This window comes from Lipophrys pholis, assembly GCF_963383615.2.
Source record: "Lipophrys pholis genome assembly, chromosome: 19".
Lineage (NCBI taxonomy): Eukaryota > Metazoa > Chordata > Actinopteri > Blenniiformes > Blenniidae > Lipophrys > Lipophrys pholis.
The window spans coordinates 20,283,851-20,298,648 of record NC_137647.1 but is presented as its reverse complement, the minus strand read 5'-3'; the positions used below and the strand labels follow the sequence as shown (position 1 = coordinate 20,298,648).

General features: G+C 46.6%; 1 protein-coding gene across 1 annotated transcript in view; it reads left to right on the top strand.

Annotated features, from left to right (window-relative positions):
• lasp1 (LIM and SH3 protein 1) overlaps positions 1-5,634 on the top strand; it is a 29,377-nt gene extending 23,743 nt beyond the window's left edge. The window contains exons 5-7 of the mRNA XM_080487917.1: positions 1,516-1,588; positions 1,931-1,992; positions 2,236-5,634. Coding sequence (XP_080344043.1) covers positions 1,516-1,588; positions 1,931-1,992; positions 2,236-2,409 — 309 coding nt within the window. The 3' untranslated portion in view covers positions 2,410-5,634. The remainder of the gene's footprint in view (positions 1-1,515; positions 1,589-1,930; positions 1,993-2,235) is intronic.
• The last annotated feature ends 9,164 nt before the right edge of the window (positions 5,635-14,798 follow it).

The window sequence follows — 14,798 nt, the reverse complement described above, 5'->3', positions numbered from 1 at the left end:
AGGAACCACCATCGGGGAGCGAGTACATGAGCACGGGATGGAGTCTGGGTACGGCGTGAAGTGTTTTTATGCACAATGGCTAAAGAAGACATCTGCTGGCAGTCAGCGTATCATTCACAGCCAATCATGAGGGATCCACTGCAGAATAACGCTCATCTTTGTCTTCATTTGTTCTTGAGCTGTGAACATACTGTGGAGTCTCCACTGTCGGGGCTTCCCCTCTTTATCAGCCCCCAACCTTTGCCCGTCTGAGAACCCCCTCGCTGTTTGAAGTTTGTCGTACATTCAGATCTACTGTTGACCACTTGAGCACAGGCGAAGCCACGTGAACTCTGACGACCCGGGACCTCGGGTCGGGAGGCAGCTAAGCTTGAGAAGTATCAGGGAAGGTCAGCACGAGCAGCCAAGGCACCCTGTTCTCTCTCTCTCTCACACACACACACACACACCATCTGTTCAACTGGCCCCTTCAAAACAAACCAGAATAATCTCCATCACTCACTCTCACTCAGCATATTGAGCTCGAGAACGGCCACAGTCTTCTCTCACTTACTGACTACACTGTCCCTGCTCAAACACACTGTCATCTCAACCAGCCAGTCTATCACGCTGCCGACACACTGGGCTCTTTCAGTTTGGGTGTGAGGGAGGGGGCGGGTTGGGCTGAATCAGGGTTGTAAAGCTCAACCAAGGCTCTATGAGTCAGTGTGTTATCAGCTCGGTAATGAGGGCAGCGGGTTATTTGGTGCTGTCACACGAGTTTCGGTTTGGCGAGGGCAGCCTGTGTCATGTTTTAACATTAAATGTGTGTTTGTCATGTGGGTGTGAGCGGACTGATGAGGGCTACCTGAACATTTAGCTCTGGACATTTCTGTTTAGTCAGCAATGACTTGCACATTCTCTGTGAAAAACATTTTTTACAACTATCTCAGCTTCACGAGTGCTGTGATCAGTCAGTTGACCATGGTCTTCCTGTTCCTCTCCCTGCTGAATCGAGCTGGCTCATTCCACCCCCTGTCCAACCCTCTATTTCGTTCCCTTTTTTTTTTTTTTTTTTGCCCCACCTGTTCTTCCTGATGTGTCATTGTCTGTTGCTACGCAACTGTGAGCTCACACTACTTCCTGCTGCTGAGATGTCATTTCCTCTCAGCGTCAAAGCCGTTTCCTGGCCCTGCTGCCAGACAGGCACCCCACCTATTGGCATCAGCCGCAGGAAACCAGAGGGAGACCCCTGGTGGATAGGAACAGAACTACACACAGTGACAGCTTCCTGAAACCTGAGCATGCAGCTCTGACAGCAACCTGCAGAGAAAGCGCTGATCTCCTCCAGGCAGTGCAAACAAAACTATATTCACACATGTTTTAGTCTGATTTGGCTGAATGGACATGGGTCATACTTCATTAAGGATGACTAGAAGGAACATGCAGGTTTCATGACACCCCCAGCCGCCCTCTGTAATCCCAAATAATCCACCATGTTTTCAGATGCAACCTAATACAATTTGTTTATTGCAGATTCAGTACCAACAGAAGACCAAGTCTCATCCTTCTGATCCCAGCCTCATCAACCCGGGACCGTCGAGCCAAGGTATCCACTCGTACTCTACACTTCAACCTGTCCAGACAGGTTTTCTATGTGAAACGTTACAGACTCGAGCTGATAGTTTCTTCTGACTGCTTTTTGGTAATCAAGTTGTAGAATAGTAGAAACATGTGTCGGCACACAAAAGGAAACCCCGGGTAACAAGAGGAAAAGCTACAGTTTGAGTTTTGCGTGCCTCATGTGCACCGTTTGATGTTGTGTAACCAGGAAATCAAACGTGTCCTGACTTGGTGCGTTTGTGAAGTGTTGTTCTGGAGTATCTCATCATGGGATGAATCCGCCACACTGCACCAGCTGATTAATTTTCCTCTCTGTTCACCATATCAGCGCCTCCCGAGAAGGATCCCACTCCTCAACCGATGCCCCAGCCAGGTCCTCCACCCAGCGGGGTAAGCTGCTCAAACCTCCTCCATCCTGAAACCGTTTGTTTAAAAAAATTATTAGAATGGGGGGAAAGGTACATTTCCCATCTTATAAATCACTGAAATGTTCATATTTTAAGTCTTTTTCTTTTTTTTCTTTCTTAACTTTATTTTGTAAGTCATGGACGTAAACTAGAGCGACTGATACACTGAGATTTTAGCTGCTGTAGATTTCTAACCGAAGTCCTTCCCGCCGTGTCTGGTTGACAGAAGCGGTACCGGGCAGTGTACGACTACAACGCCGCCGACGAGGACGAGGTGTCCTTCCTGGACGGAGACGTGATCATCGACGTGCAGCAGATCGACGAGGGCTGGATGTACGGCCGCGTGGAGCGCACCGGTTTGGGTGGCATGCTGCCCGCCAACTACGTGGAGGCCATCTGAGTGAGAGGGAAAGACGACGAAGAAGAAAAGAAGAGGTAGATAAAGGGAGGGAAAGAAGGAAAGGAAAAGCCCAGTGCCATCTCATCTTAACGCCGCTTTCTCTTAATTTTATTCTTGTTCCCTGATCTGTCCTGTGAGACCCTGAACCCCCCCAGCCCCCCCCCATCCTTTGTGCATCCCTGCTCTGCTCTCACTGTTCGCCAAACACAGACACATTTATCTGTCTGTCTCTGTCTGTGCTGAGGTCTGTCTCCGTTTGTCCGTCTTCTTGTCTCTGCTGCACGCGGAAAAGTGTCATGAGATCGACTCTTAGCTCGCCGCCGCGTCACACAGCTCCATCCTAGCTTTAGCACTTAGCGACACACATCAGAAAAACTAACTGCTTCAGGACAAAAAAACAAAAGAAGAAGAAGAAAAAAAAAAAAAAATCATTCCACATGTTGTGTGTTTGTCTTTAATTTAGCAGCTTGGATCTTTGGCCAGACTGGAAATACAGTGTAAAATCTCAGACATAAGCAGATATAAGCTTATCTTTTCAACTTGCGTACATTCCTTTAACCTCTAGCCCTGTTGCACCAATCAGCCAGCTATCAGTCTTAACAGAGTGGTTGTTTTTAATATATTTATGGGATGAACGGGCGTCTCGCCGCGTTGTGGTAACTTAGTGAAACTGGAATCGTAGCCTAACCGACGAGCACCTCCTCATCATCGCCTTTTCTCGGGCAGCTCGGCTCCAGGAGGAATCAGGGACGAGTTAGGGGACATTGTCAGTCTTGCCTGTTACAGTCACACGCTGAATACTCCCCTCTCAGTTGGTGTGTGTGCGTGCGTGTGTGTTTGTGCGTGTGTGTGTGTGTGTGTACAGTTCACACACCCTCAGTGATGCGTTTGCAGCCTGAATGCCTTCAGCCCCGAGAGAAGAAGAAATAAATGGTGATGGAGGTTAAATCTGGAGGGAACAGTAACCGGTTTTATCCCCCTTTACTACAAAATCATCACAGAAAACACATTTATAAAAAAGACAAGGCCAAGCACAACTCTATATTGTAAATTTCTTTGATTTTAAATGTATTCCACCACTTTTGTGAGAAAACATTCCAGTCTTTTTTTCTTTTTTTTTCTTTCTTTTTTTTCTTTTTTTGTTTTTCATTTAATGTGAGAGAATCTGTTAAATCTTTGCTTGTGGTAAATGTTGTCATTTTCTCATGCTTTTCTTCCACTGTTTTCCTTCTTGTTATTATAAAATTATTATGTTCAAAAAGATAGAAGAAAGAAAAAAAAAAAAGTCGACGTATTGAAATTAATCAACCAGCAACCGAATTAGCGAAAAATAAAAAAAACTGAATTTGCGTAGAGATTGATGCCGTGGTGGTTTTGGCTCAGCAGTGGGATTGACTAACTTGCAGTTTCAGGTCCGGCTGTTTCTCACTGCTTGTTGTTCCAGACCGTCTCTGATCAGTGGGTCTTTCTGTTCATTACTCTGTAGCATTTAGGAGGCAACTTTTATCACCACATCCAGGAAAGCAAGGCCCGTCGCCTGAACTGGCTGGCTGGTAAATCCCACGTCGTGTGACTTGTAAACCACGGGTGAGCCGCATCAGCAGTGTTCAGAAGGTGCTGGTCACTATGTGGGTTCATACCAAAAGCCAAAAGAGAGAAGGAGAAGGGAAAAAAAAAAAAAAAAGAAGCATTTATGTTGCTGGTTATCACACAGAAACGCAGAATCTTTCTTCCTCTGTTGATCCAGTAGAGAAAGTCTTTACTAATGATAAATTCTGTGTAAATAATGTCTCTAAACAGCCCCTCCCCCCCCCCCCCCCCCTTTTCTCTCTGTATTCTCCCAATGTGATGCACCGTCACAGACGTGAGCGATCGGGGCGAGACATTGTCAGCTTTATTGAATGAACTGATGCTGTCACTATGTAGCTAGATGACATTGTACAATTGTATATGTATCCTAAAGGTAAGTTAGGAAAAGAGATTTTACAGGTCATGGTGCTCTGGGGAGTGGCTTGCCCGCAGATTGAAGTTTAAAAAAAGAAAAAAGAGAGAGAGAGCGAGGGGGAAAAACAGTTGGTCAATTATTTTGGTGAATGTGGGGGTGTTAATGTGAGTGATTGACTCATGGGTGGAGGGACGAAGAAATTAAGTAGAATTTGGAGGTTGTTAGTTTAAAGGTGTTGAAGATGAATGAACCAGATGAAAAACGGTCACCGAATCAGAATTGAAAAGCTCAAACTGCTTCTTTAGCTCGCCAAAACGGACCCATTGAACACACTGTACAGTATATTTCAGCTGTTTGCGTCAACTTGGACTGGACAACAGGGAGAAGTGTTTTTGCAAAGCGGATGCTCGACGGTGAAAGCCGCCTCGGAGCTCATGAGTGTGTGTGTGTGTGTGTGGGGGGGGGGGGGGGGGGTAAAGAGATTGTTGTTCCTGGCTCATGATGATGATGATGATGATGACGACTGCTAACATTTTTAATTTAACTGCAAAACTACTCGCACCGGTGACCTCCATTTGGTTGCGCCCAATCCAAAAGTGGTGGTGTGCGTTAAGAGGAGGCAAAAGGAGAAATGGCAGCCTTTGTTAGAAGTGTGGCTCTGGATGGGTGTGTTGACTCGGTGATGATGCGAGTGTGAGGGGCCGGAGGGAGGGGGTGTTTGATGGCGTATTCTCCCTCCCCCCCCCGCCTGCAAGGCAGGGCAAGTTGTTTGTCTGACCTGGAAATTAGTGGGCAAGTTAACCTCATTGGGCCAAATATCGCCCGTCTGCTCCGGCGTCACTACTGAACTGTACCGTCATATCATAACCTCGCTTCTGCTCGGTCTCTGTATCTGATCCATCCGCCCGCCCGCCGCGCCTCCCTCTTTCCTTCAGCCTTCATCGTAAAGCTCCCGTGCTTCTGATGAATCATTCCCTGCTTCTATGAAATATTCTGTAGACTTTGCAGAGTCTAATCATGTAATCCACAAATGCAAGTTTTAGCATTCAGACCAATTTTGTGCATTCCATCTTGGATCGTTCTGTTTTTATCATTTTGTTATTTTTAATGGAAAATAAAATAAAGATACCATATGCATATTGACCTACACTTGTATTCCAATCTCAGAATACCTACTCGGATTAAGGACCTGATATCATCTCCTGTTGCCCTGTTACAGCACTTCAAATTGTACTTATGATTCTGCAGACTCAATAAAATGTCTTTTTTTTTTTCTCAGACTGCCGTTTGTGTTTGTCTACACAGGGTTGGAGGATGAACGTCTTCCAGCTCGTCTTCTTTTAGTTTCTCTTACGCCCACAAATTGAGTGTGTGAAATGTGAATATAATGCAGTATAAACATCAATAACATGACTCGGAATATAATGGGAACTATTCATTGTTAACTCTCCAGTTATTTATTTTTTATGAACTTCTGAGACAATGATGCTCAAAAGGCGTCCTCCTGACCCACAAATTCATTTGAGGGGCGACTTAAATATCACTTGGGTGCCTTACGTCCCTTTTTATTTTCCAGCCACCACTTCAGAACATTTTCCTGACAGAATTGAATTTATACCGCTTGTCCTTAAAATATCAGATTTCTCTTTATATTCAGGATAATCTGTGTAGGACTGTGCACTACATGATCCTTACAGAAAGTTCTACATCTGTACAATGTTTATGTGTAATTGATTACAATACCTTATATTAGCCCCACAAATTCTGTATATCGCAAATAACGGGTGTCTCAATATTGTAACGTTAGAATCCTACACAACACACAAATGTAAGATAATAGAATAAACTGTATTCTGGATAAGTCATGTGCTCCCATGCTTTGAGAAGCAGATCTCCAAACTTATCAATAAAAAGATGTACTAGAACTGTATAGTTATTGAAAATTAAACGAAATAATCAATTCCAGCTTCAATCCAGATGTAAATCTAACCTGATGTTTGACTTCGCTGCAGCGGCTTTAAACAAGCAGTCGTACACATCTAAAATGCGCTCGCATGTTTAAAAGACGGTAGATTATATTTGAGAGAGAGATTTTTTTAAAATAACTGCGTTTGACCAGGAATTAAGAGGAAAACGCGCACCGAAAGCGGGAAATCGCTTCCGCCTTCGCAGTTAAAAGGGGCGGGGCGTTCGGCTCGGGTTCCCTCCGAGTGTGGCCGAAGACTTCCGAAGCCCTCCGATCCTCCGAGCCTGCACCGGCCGCACGGCTGCCGCCCGTGCCGCGCGTCCCGCTCCGCCTCGACACCGTCCGTCTCTGACAGCGACTCCATCATGGTGGACATACTGGTGTTGATGTTTTTCGCCATCATGGGCCTCGTCTTCCTCTCCTACATCATCTACATGCTGTGAAGACGAAGAGGCGGATGTTTGTTTTGGGGTCCACGGAGGAGGAAGGTGAGGAGGCCTTTCCTCGCGATGAACGCGCTGTTGTTAATATTAAAAGAGGGGAATGTTGCATGTGGCACCAGGGGGATTATTCACCACTGGGATGTAAGTGACGATGGCATGTTGGCTGTTTGGAGAAGGTGCAGTTTTTATTGACGGTAGTTTAAATGTCTTTAAATTCCAGCTGCTTCCTCCGTTTCGGGGAGGAGAAGCGCGTCCAGGCCGTGATGATGATGATGATGATGATGATGATGATGGCGACGACTTCCTCCACCGGGGCTCTCAGGTGGGACGTTGATCACGATCTTGCCCGGAGGGAAAACAAAGGCAGAGGATGAACTGAAAAGCCATATTTGTCTCTCTGCCCACCCCCCCCCCCCCCCCCCCCCCACCCCCACACACACACACACACACACACACCACCACCACCACCCCCATCACCCCACTTACACTTAATTAAACTCCCCCCTTTTGGATGAGTGCAATCTGCCCTGTCTCCTCCTGCAGTCCTCTATCCTCCATCCTGAGGAGCAATATCTGCACAAGTAAATATTGAATTTGCCTTTTTTTGATACAACACTGTGAGATTAAAAAAAAATACAAAAAAAAAATATTTATCATTATTGTATATATTGTTACTTTGATTTGCTGTGTTCGGTTTGACAGTATTATCCAGAAGATGCCACATGTATTCTCTCTTCCCGCTCCCGGGTTTTGTTCTGCTGCTTCAGAGGGTCCCACACCCTCTCTTGACAGTGTTTATGTTAATTAAATGAAGTTGCCAATCTTCAGTCTTCTCATTTTCATAAGTTTATCCCCCCCCCCCCCCCCCCCCCCCCCCCACCACCGGGCCAAAGAGCAACACGCTGGTAGTTAATGTGTCCATGCTCTTGTTTCTGTTCTTGTCTTGTTTTAAGCTGCAGATGACCTGCATGAAGGAATATATCTCCCAGTTTCACCACAAAACCTCATTTATTATGTCATATATTAAAATACTGTTATGTTTGCTGACGATCGTTTGGAGAAATGGTTGACATTTTGAATAAAGATGATTCCAGTAAAACCTTTTAATTTGACCTCTGGCTTTGTTCAAGGAAATGACGACAAACAAGCTGAACGATGTTTCCACCGGTCATGAGTTTAGTTTGAAACTGCTGATCAAGCAAAAAATATTATTTTATTAATATTTTTTGATTTTTGTATTTCTGACATGTACAAAAAAAAGAAACAAGAGAAAGAAACAGAATGTATAAAAAAAGAGAGAGACACTCCAGAGAATCACTCGACACATTTTACAACATGCGGGTTACATGTTCGAAAAGGGTGTAAGAAGAATTAGAACTTTTATAATTCTGCCCTTTTCTCTTTATGGCTGCACATTATCGTAGCATTAATATGGTTTTTTTTTAATGGGCTGCAATGATTTTGATAAGGTGACGCCAACGTGAATACAAGAAGCCACGTTCATGGTTTCCCGCCGCTCTCTTCATCATTGATAACTGTTTCTCTCTTATCAGGAGCTTTTTTGTCCCTGATGACGGTTTCCGGTCTTCTTCACATGGATTCAACGGCATCTGTGAGGTCGCACTACCGCCATCTGCTGTAACCAGCTAGTGCATACAATTTATATATATAAAAAAAAAAGACATTTCTGGAATATTGTTTCGCTTGTGTCTTTTGCTGCCTTATGAGCCACCATACTTCTCTGTCATGGTGCATTCGTGGTTAGATTAGATGCAGCAGCTTTCTACACTGCATCATTATTTATCCATCCATAACCGATCCCCACTGCTGGCTTCACTACTTTTTGAAAGAAGTAACCAGCTCCTCACTCGACTTCAGCAGTGGAGCTGCCATACTACCGTTTGTCCTGCAGATGGTGCTGTTTACCTACGGTACATGAAGGACTGGTCCCGCTCACGTCACCTTGGTGTCACTTGGACTTGTGCTTTTCTCTCCAACATCATAACAAACAACTTTCTGAGATTGGATAACACTTACAAGTTTATTTAAACTTTATTAACCGAAAAGCCAAAAACGATTGGACCAACATTCCAGGAGGTGAAACACTCAACTCACCCACAGGGAAAACATACAAACTCTACACCGAGTTAAACTAAGGATTTTTCCACCGTGAGTCGATAATCCGAATCCACGGTCTCCCCTCATTGCAATTATCCTGCTGAATTAATTTTCATATCAGGGTAATTTGCCGAGAATCCCGAAAGCCCTTTTATATTTTAGAAAACATCAGCTGATCCGTATCAAACCTCTGCATCTCGGTCCTCAGCCTGGATTCTTTATACCAGCAAGTCTGTCCCAAAATGTTAAGCTATTCATTGAATCCCCCTCCTGCCACTTAGCCCGAAAGTCTCTCCCACATGTGTGCGGGCCCGGGGCCACTCCGGGAAACCGTGTGAATTCCATGGTATGATCTGCCACTCTCAGCATCACAATACCAGCGCTGTAGTGCGGTCGTCTCACTTCAGACGACGCAGGATCAAATGACACTGCGACCAGCTGACTCTGGCGGGGGCTGCTGTGCATTTGGGTCAGAGGAACAATGATGCATTGAGGGCGGGCCTGCAGACAATGGGGTTGGTTCGGTGCAGGTTTGGGTCGTCTTCTGCTTTCTGCATGTGGCGTGACCTTGTAGCACGGCTGCTGTAAACCATCCCCGAGGATCCCTGACATTATCGCCGTACTGGATAAAACGAGCCAGAACAGGTGCACGTCTTCCAGGTGTTTTCTCCTCTCCACCCCCGCAGCGTTGATCGTTACGTGTGATGCTGCAGAATGGGACATCTCCCCGTGGTGCTGCTGACTTTAAAAGGCAGAAGTATTCGCCCGCAGAGCGCTCTGGCAGGGTTACAGCTGCTGGCAGCATTCCTGACATTTCTGGGGAATATTGTGTATTCTTCTTGTGACTTGCTGCATTTTCCAGATGGCTGGCAGAATGTGCACAGAGGTATCACACCCACGTGGGCTCATACAAGAGAGGGTTAAACTACCGAGTCACTTTTTTAAAATATTTATGTACATGAAACTCAAATGTTTTCAGAAAACTTCTGATAAGTACCTGGATTAAGTCGTATTTTCCCCTGGAACCTTTCTACAAAGTTCGTCTCCAGTAGGTTTATTCTCCAACCCTTTAAAGTGACCATATATAATAAGTTCAGACTTTTTCTAGTCAAGTTAATGACAATTAAAAACACGTCTCTATTTTGATTTCGATTTTTTTTGGTTTGCAAAGTACTCGAACCTGTTGGTGCACAGCATGAGCAAACCAGATTGTTTGAGGTTTTTTTTTAAGGACATGCAGTTTTATCCAGTTCAGAGATTTCCGTCCAGACCGTATAAGCTTTGAAATATTAAACCTTAATTAACTGGTTGGTTTTGTACTGTCTGAAACATGCTATTGTATATAAATGACATTTATTGGCTTTTATCTTTAATGACTTTAAAATAAACTATAAGCATTTGACCCCGGGATTAATAAAATCTGCCTAATCTATTCTTTTCTATTCTAATAACAACCGACTCAGAACATTTGAAAGTGTTTCAAAAAGATGCTTTATAAAGGGTTAGCAGAGATATATGTTGTTATTACATTTTCTTTACATCATGTCATGTTTTATATCTCATTGTGAAAGAAAGGTGTTTTAGATATAGACGTTTCACGTGACAACACCTGAACCGTTAAATAGAAGGCGTGTGTTTACTCTGCAGCAGCGGACACACTGACAACGCTTACAAAAACAAGTGACAGCGCCCTCCCGTGGCCCGGCATACTAACTACACCGTTGTCAGTGTGCCAGTGAAAAGGTAACTTGTATGTTTGAAAAGCACTTTTACCTAATTATTTTTTAAACAATGGTATTTCTACTTGTGACTGAGTAAGACTGTAAATGTAAAAGTAGTTTTTAGTACTTTTTCTTTACTTTTGTGACGCTGCCACAAGAGAAACATTGAAGCTCCAGTGATATAACCATTTAAGTGGCACTAACTTCTTCTGAAAATCGCTTTATTCTGTTTAATTAAGTCACAAAAAAGTTGAACAAACTTTAGGCCTTTATCTATCGTCTGTGTTTTCTTTCTGCGTCCATGTGTCGGCTGCACAGCTGAATAAACCGACCAGAGTGGTCCTGAAACAGCACAACTGCACACACCGCTGCCATAAATTACTATCTTTCATCGGTGACTTACTCCTAGAAACCTGCGAACGTGGGGAAATGATGACATATTGAAATTAAAGCATTCCCGAGAGGATTTTCCTTTAAATTGATGCTGCACATTGTGACCCCCCTTGACACCTGCTGCGAGTTGGTAATAGCCCCTCCCCACCGTGGCACCTGTAACCTCACGCAACCTTTCCTGTGGAGCGCAGATGAGATGGAGTCTCGGGGTGGAGCAGTGTGCGTGTGAGCGTATTAATACAATAGGTGGAGGGAGAGCGCGAGGGGAGGGGTGGAGAGGATAGAGCAAATAAAGAAAAAGGAGGCAATGAAAGAAAGGATGAGGGGGAGGGAGGGGGAAGCCTCTGTGCTTAGCCATGGCCTTCAGCTGTTCAGTTCCTGTTGTTGTGGGGTGGGAGTTTCCCCTCGGTGCGGGCTGAGAGGGAAACGACAGAGGATGTCTTTTTCCTGGCTGACCAAGAATGCCCGGCCTCGAGGTCTTTCCTCTTCTCATGTGTCACTTTATAACTTCATTCCCAAAGTCTCCATGTCGTCTCTGCAAACCCCCTGCCTCCTTTCCCTTTCGGTGTGATCAGCGATGCCCTCCTGCAGGGTGAGACATTCCTCCCAGTTTGCCTTTCAAACACCCGCTTCTCCCTCGCTGCAGATTGGACTACACGTCCCAACATGCCCCCCCCCCCCCCCCCCCCCACCCCCACCCCCTCCACCCTACTACAATAGGAGGCGGAGGCCATAAATCCTGCCAGCCAATGGCTTTGTGTCTGAGGCTCTGTGGTTGGTGAGCCGCACGGCAGCTGTTGTCAATGGCAACAGAGGTTTGCAGGGAAGCATGAGCTGGACAGCTGGCAGAGGGTCCCTCGGCCCTCCGCCACCAATCACGTGGGCTCCCGGGGGCCAATCTCAGCCCTGCGCCCTCCTCTCCGCCTCGCTCCGGCTCTCCCATTCGCCCGCCGCGGCTCTTGTCCTGGCAGCAGCGGGAGGGGGAGGGGAGGTGGAAGAGAGAGGAGGGAAATGGAGACAGGGAGGGAGGGAGGGAGGGAGTGAAGGAGGGAGGGAGGGAGGGAGGCGAGGGGGCCAGCTTACACAGGCAGCGAGTGAAAGAGCTGGAGAAACGAACACGGAGAGCGGGAGTCTCTTCCCTCCGCCTGGTTATCAGGGAGATAGCTGAGGAGCCCGTGTTTCCCCGCCCAGAGCAGCAGGACCCGGGAGGACAGAGGACAGAGGACAGAGCAGGAGATGAGACCGTAGCTGGATGTGTCAGACTGTCACTCTCAGAGACACAGGCGCAGAGACAGAAGCATGCCTCTGTGGAGAGGCGCAGCAGCAGCAGCAGCGGTGGTGGAGGAGGTGGTGGTGGTGGAGGAGGTGGAGGTGGTCGGCTGCCCGGCTGCCTCGCCTGTGTGAGCGAAGGATTCCTGTTGGGAATATTGAACCAGGACAAGAGAAGAGAAGAGGACAGGCTGCCAGTGCCCTTCGTGCCATGACTGGGAGCAGGAGGCAGCAGGAGGCTCGCTGAGATCATGGACCAGGTGAGGATGAAGGGGAAGTGAAGGGGACACCACCTCCGGCTCCCCCACACAAACTACACAGCAGCTCGGCTCACAACATCCATCACCCAACATTCCCATCCGGCAAGGGGGAAACAAACAGCGCAGCATGCTGCTGTGTCTGCTGCCTCGTTCTCATTCCGGGGAGGATGAAGATCAGGGCGATAGGAAGATGATAGAGGAGGAGGAGGAGGAGGAGGAGGAGGAAGGGGAGGAGGTGTCCGACAGAGGTGCTGCCACCGGCAAGTCCTCGGCCTCTGGAGAGATCTGGAGAGATGACACAGTTCCAAACATCAGCGGCTCCATCCGAGGCTGATTTCTAATCACTTGAGAGAAAGAGGAGCAAAAGGGAGTGAGGGGGGTGGAGGTGGGTGGAGGGGTGGAGGGGTGTGGCAGAGTTTGGCAGGTTAACGAGCCCTCATCGTGATCTGTCTTGAAGTGAGGAAGGCTGGAGACTAGATCCCGTTCAACAGTTTTCACCATGTGTGTGTGTGTGTGAGAGTGTGTGTGAGAGTGTGTATTCCTTCATCGAGGCTCCGGCCAGCTCCATTGTAACACTGTGTACTCATGTCACAGCCTTTTTTGCGGTGACTGTCCTCCTCATCATCATCATCATCATCATCATCAGCGGCTTCACTTGTTACTTAGGGGACGCAAATCACTTCCCCGCCGCTCCCGCGCTTCCACGTGTCTGTCGGTGGTCTGGGTGTGTTCCAGCCGGTTAGTAGGAGCGCTGGGTGCGGAACGCCTGGATGTGAGCAGCTGCTGGTCGCTGAGCGAATATGATGAATGATCATAGCAGAGGAGAGGCGGCGAGCTCCTCCTTACTCCCTCCTGCTCTCCGTGCACTGACAGTGTGTCCTGCTCATTGATTACCTCACCCCCCCCCCCCCCCCCCCCCACTACTCCTCTCCTGAGCTGGAAGTGGGGTGAGCAGCAGGTTTGTAGTAAAGAGGAGGGTTAGGAGTGTGTGTGTGTGTGTGTGTGTCTGTGAGTGTGTCTGTGTGTGTGTGTGTGTCTGTGACACACCCGAGCCCAACCCAATCTCAGTGTGAATAATGCATGTTGTGGGGGGGGGGGGGGGGGGGGGGCACATCTCTCAGTCATGGTCAGGTTGGGGTGACATTACCCCCCCCAATACAGCCGAGATGATGTCATCACTTGGCAGACTGTGTGTGTGTGTGTGTGTGTGTGTGTGTGTGTGTGTGTGTGTGTGTGTGTGTGTGTGTGTGTATAGAAACCATGTAAATGCAGATACACACTCGTTTTGGTTTGGTGTATTCATCTCTTTATCTCATTTGCCCAAAAGGGAAACTTCAGCCGGAGCACTCAGTGTGTCTGGAAGAGCACATTTATGGATTATTATTACGTCGTGAAAACAAAGAGAGGGGTTGGATTTATGCTTTCGGCTGCCTCAGCTCATTCTGTTCTCAGTCAGTTCGGCTAAAACGCCGGTGTGCACTCAAAATATCAACTTTAACTGCATGGTTCAGTTAACACGGCAGGCCGTTCCTGACTGCACTGAAAAGATGACACAACACAGTTTAGCATTTATGGTAGAATTCAAGGTAATAACAAACATTAATTGGGTTTAACTTAGGGTTTCATGTTTATTGAATTTGAGTATAAATAAACAGCAGTGGAAAAATGAGCAGGTCTGTAACAACAGCACTTACATAAATCTAAAAACTGTCACTTCAGTCTAATGGACTGTGTGTAGTGGCTTTTTCATTCAGCTCCAAAGTTATAAGGCCAACTGCTTAGATCGTACTAACTGACTCTTCTGGTGTCTCTCTAGCAGAAATGTCGCTCTGTCACTAAACTCCTGTTTATGAAGCAGTAACGCCATCCTCCAGACGGCAATATGAAAGTCGCTCCACAGTACAGGAAGTAACATCAACATTACCTGTGGTGCACTGGCATAAACATTAGCTTTCTATTCTATTCTATTCTATTCTATTCTATTCTATTCTATTCTAACAGCTCTGGTAATGTGTCAGTCACAGAAAGAGTAATACAGCTGAGTGCACATTATTAAGAGATAACGTGACAGTGGTCAGGTTCTAACAATAAGCAACAATAAGCAGTTTTACACCCAATGCCTGCATGTTCGCGCTTCATCACGTCATCAATGAGTCCATTTATTGACATAACACCGTTTCCAAGTCCCAAACTCTTGATTATCACGACAAAGGAAGTCACCATATTTTGACTGGGAGGCGTCAGGTGTAGTGTGCCCCCCCCCCCCCCCCCCCC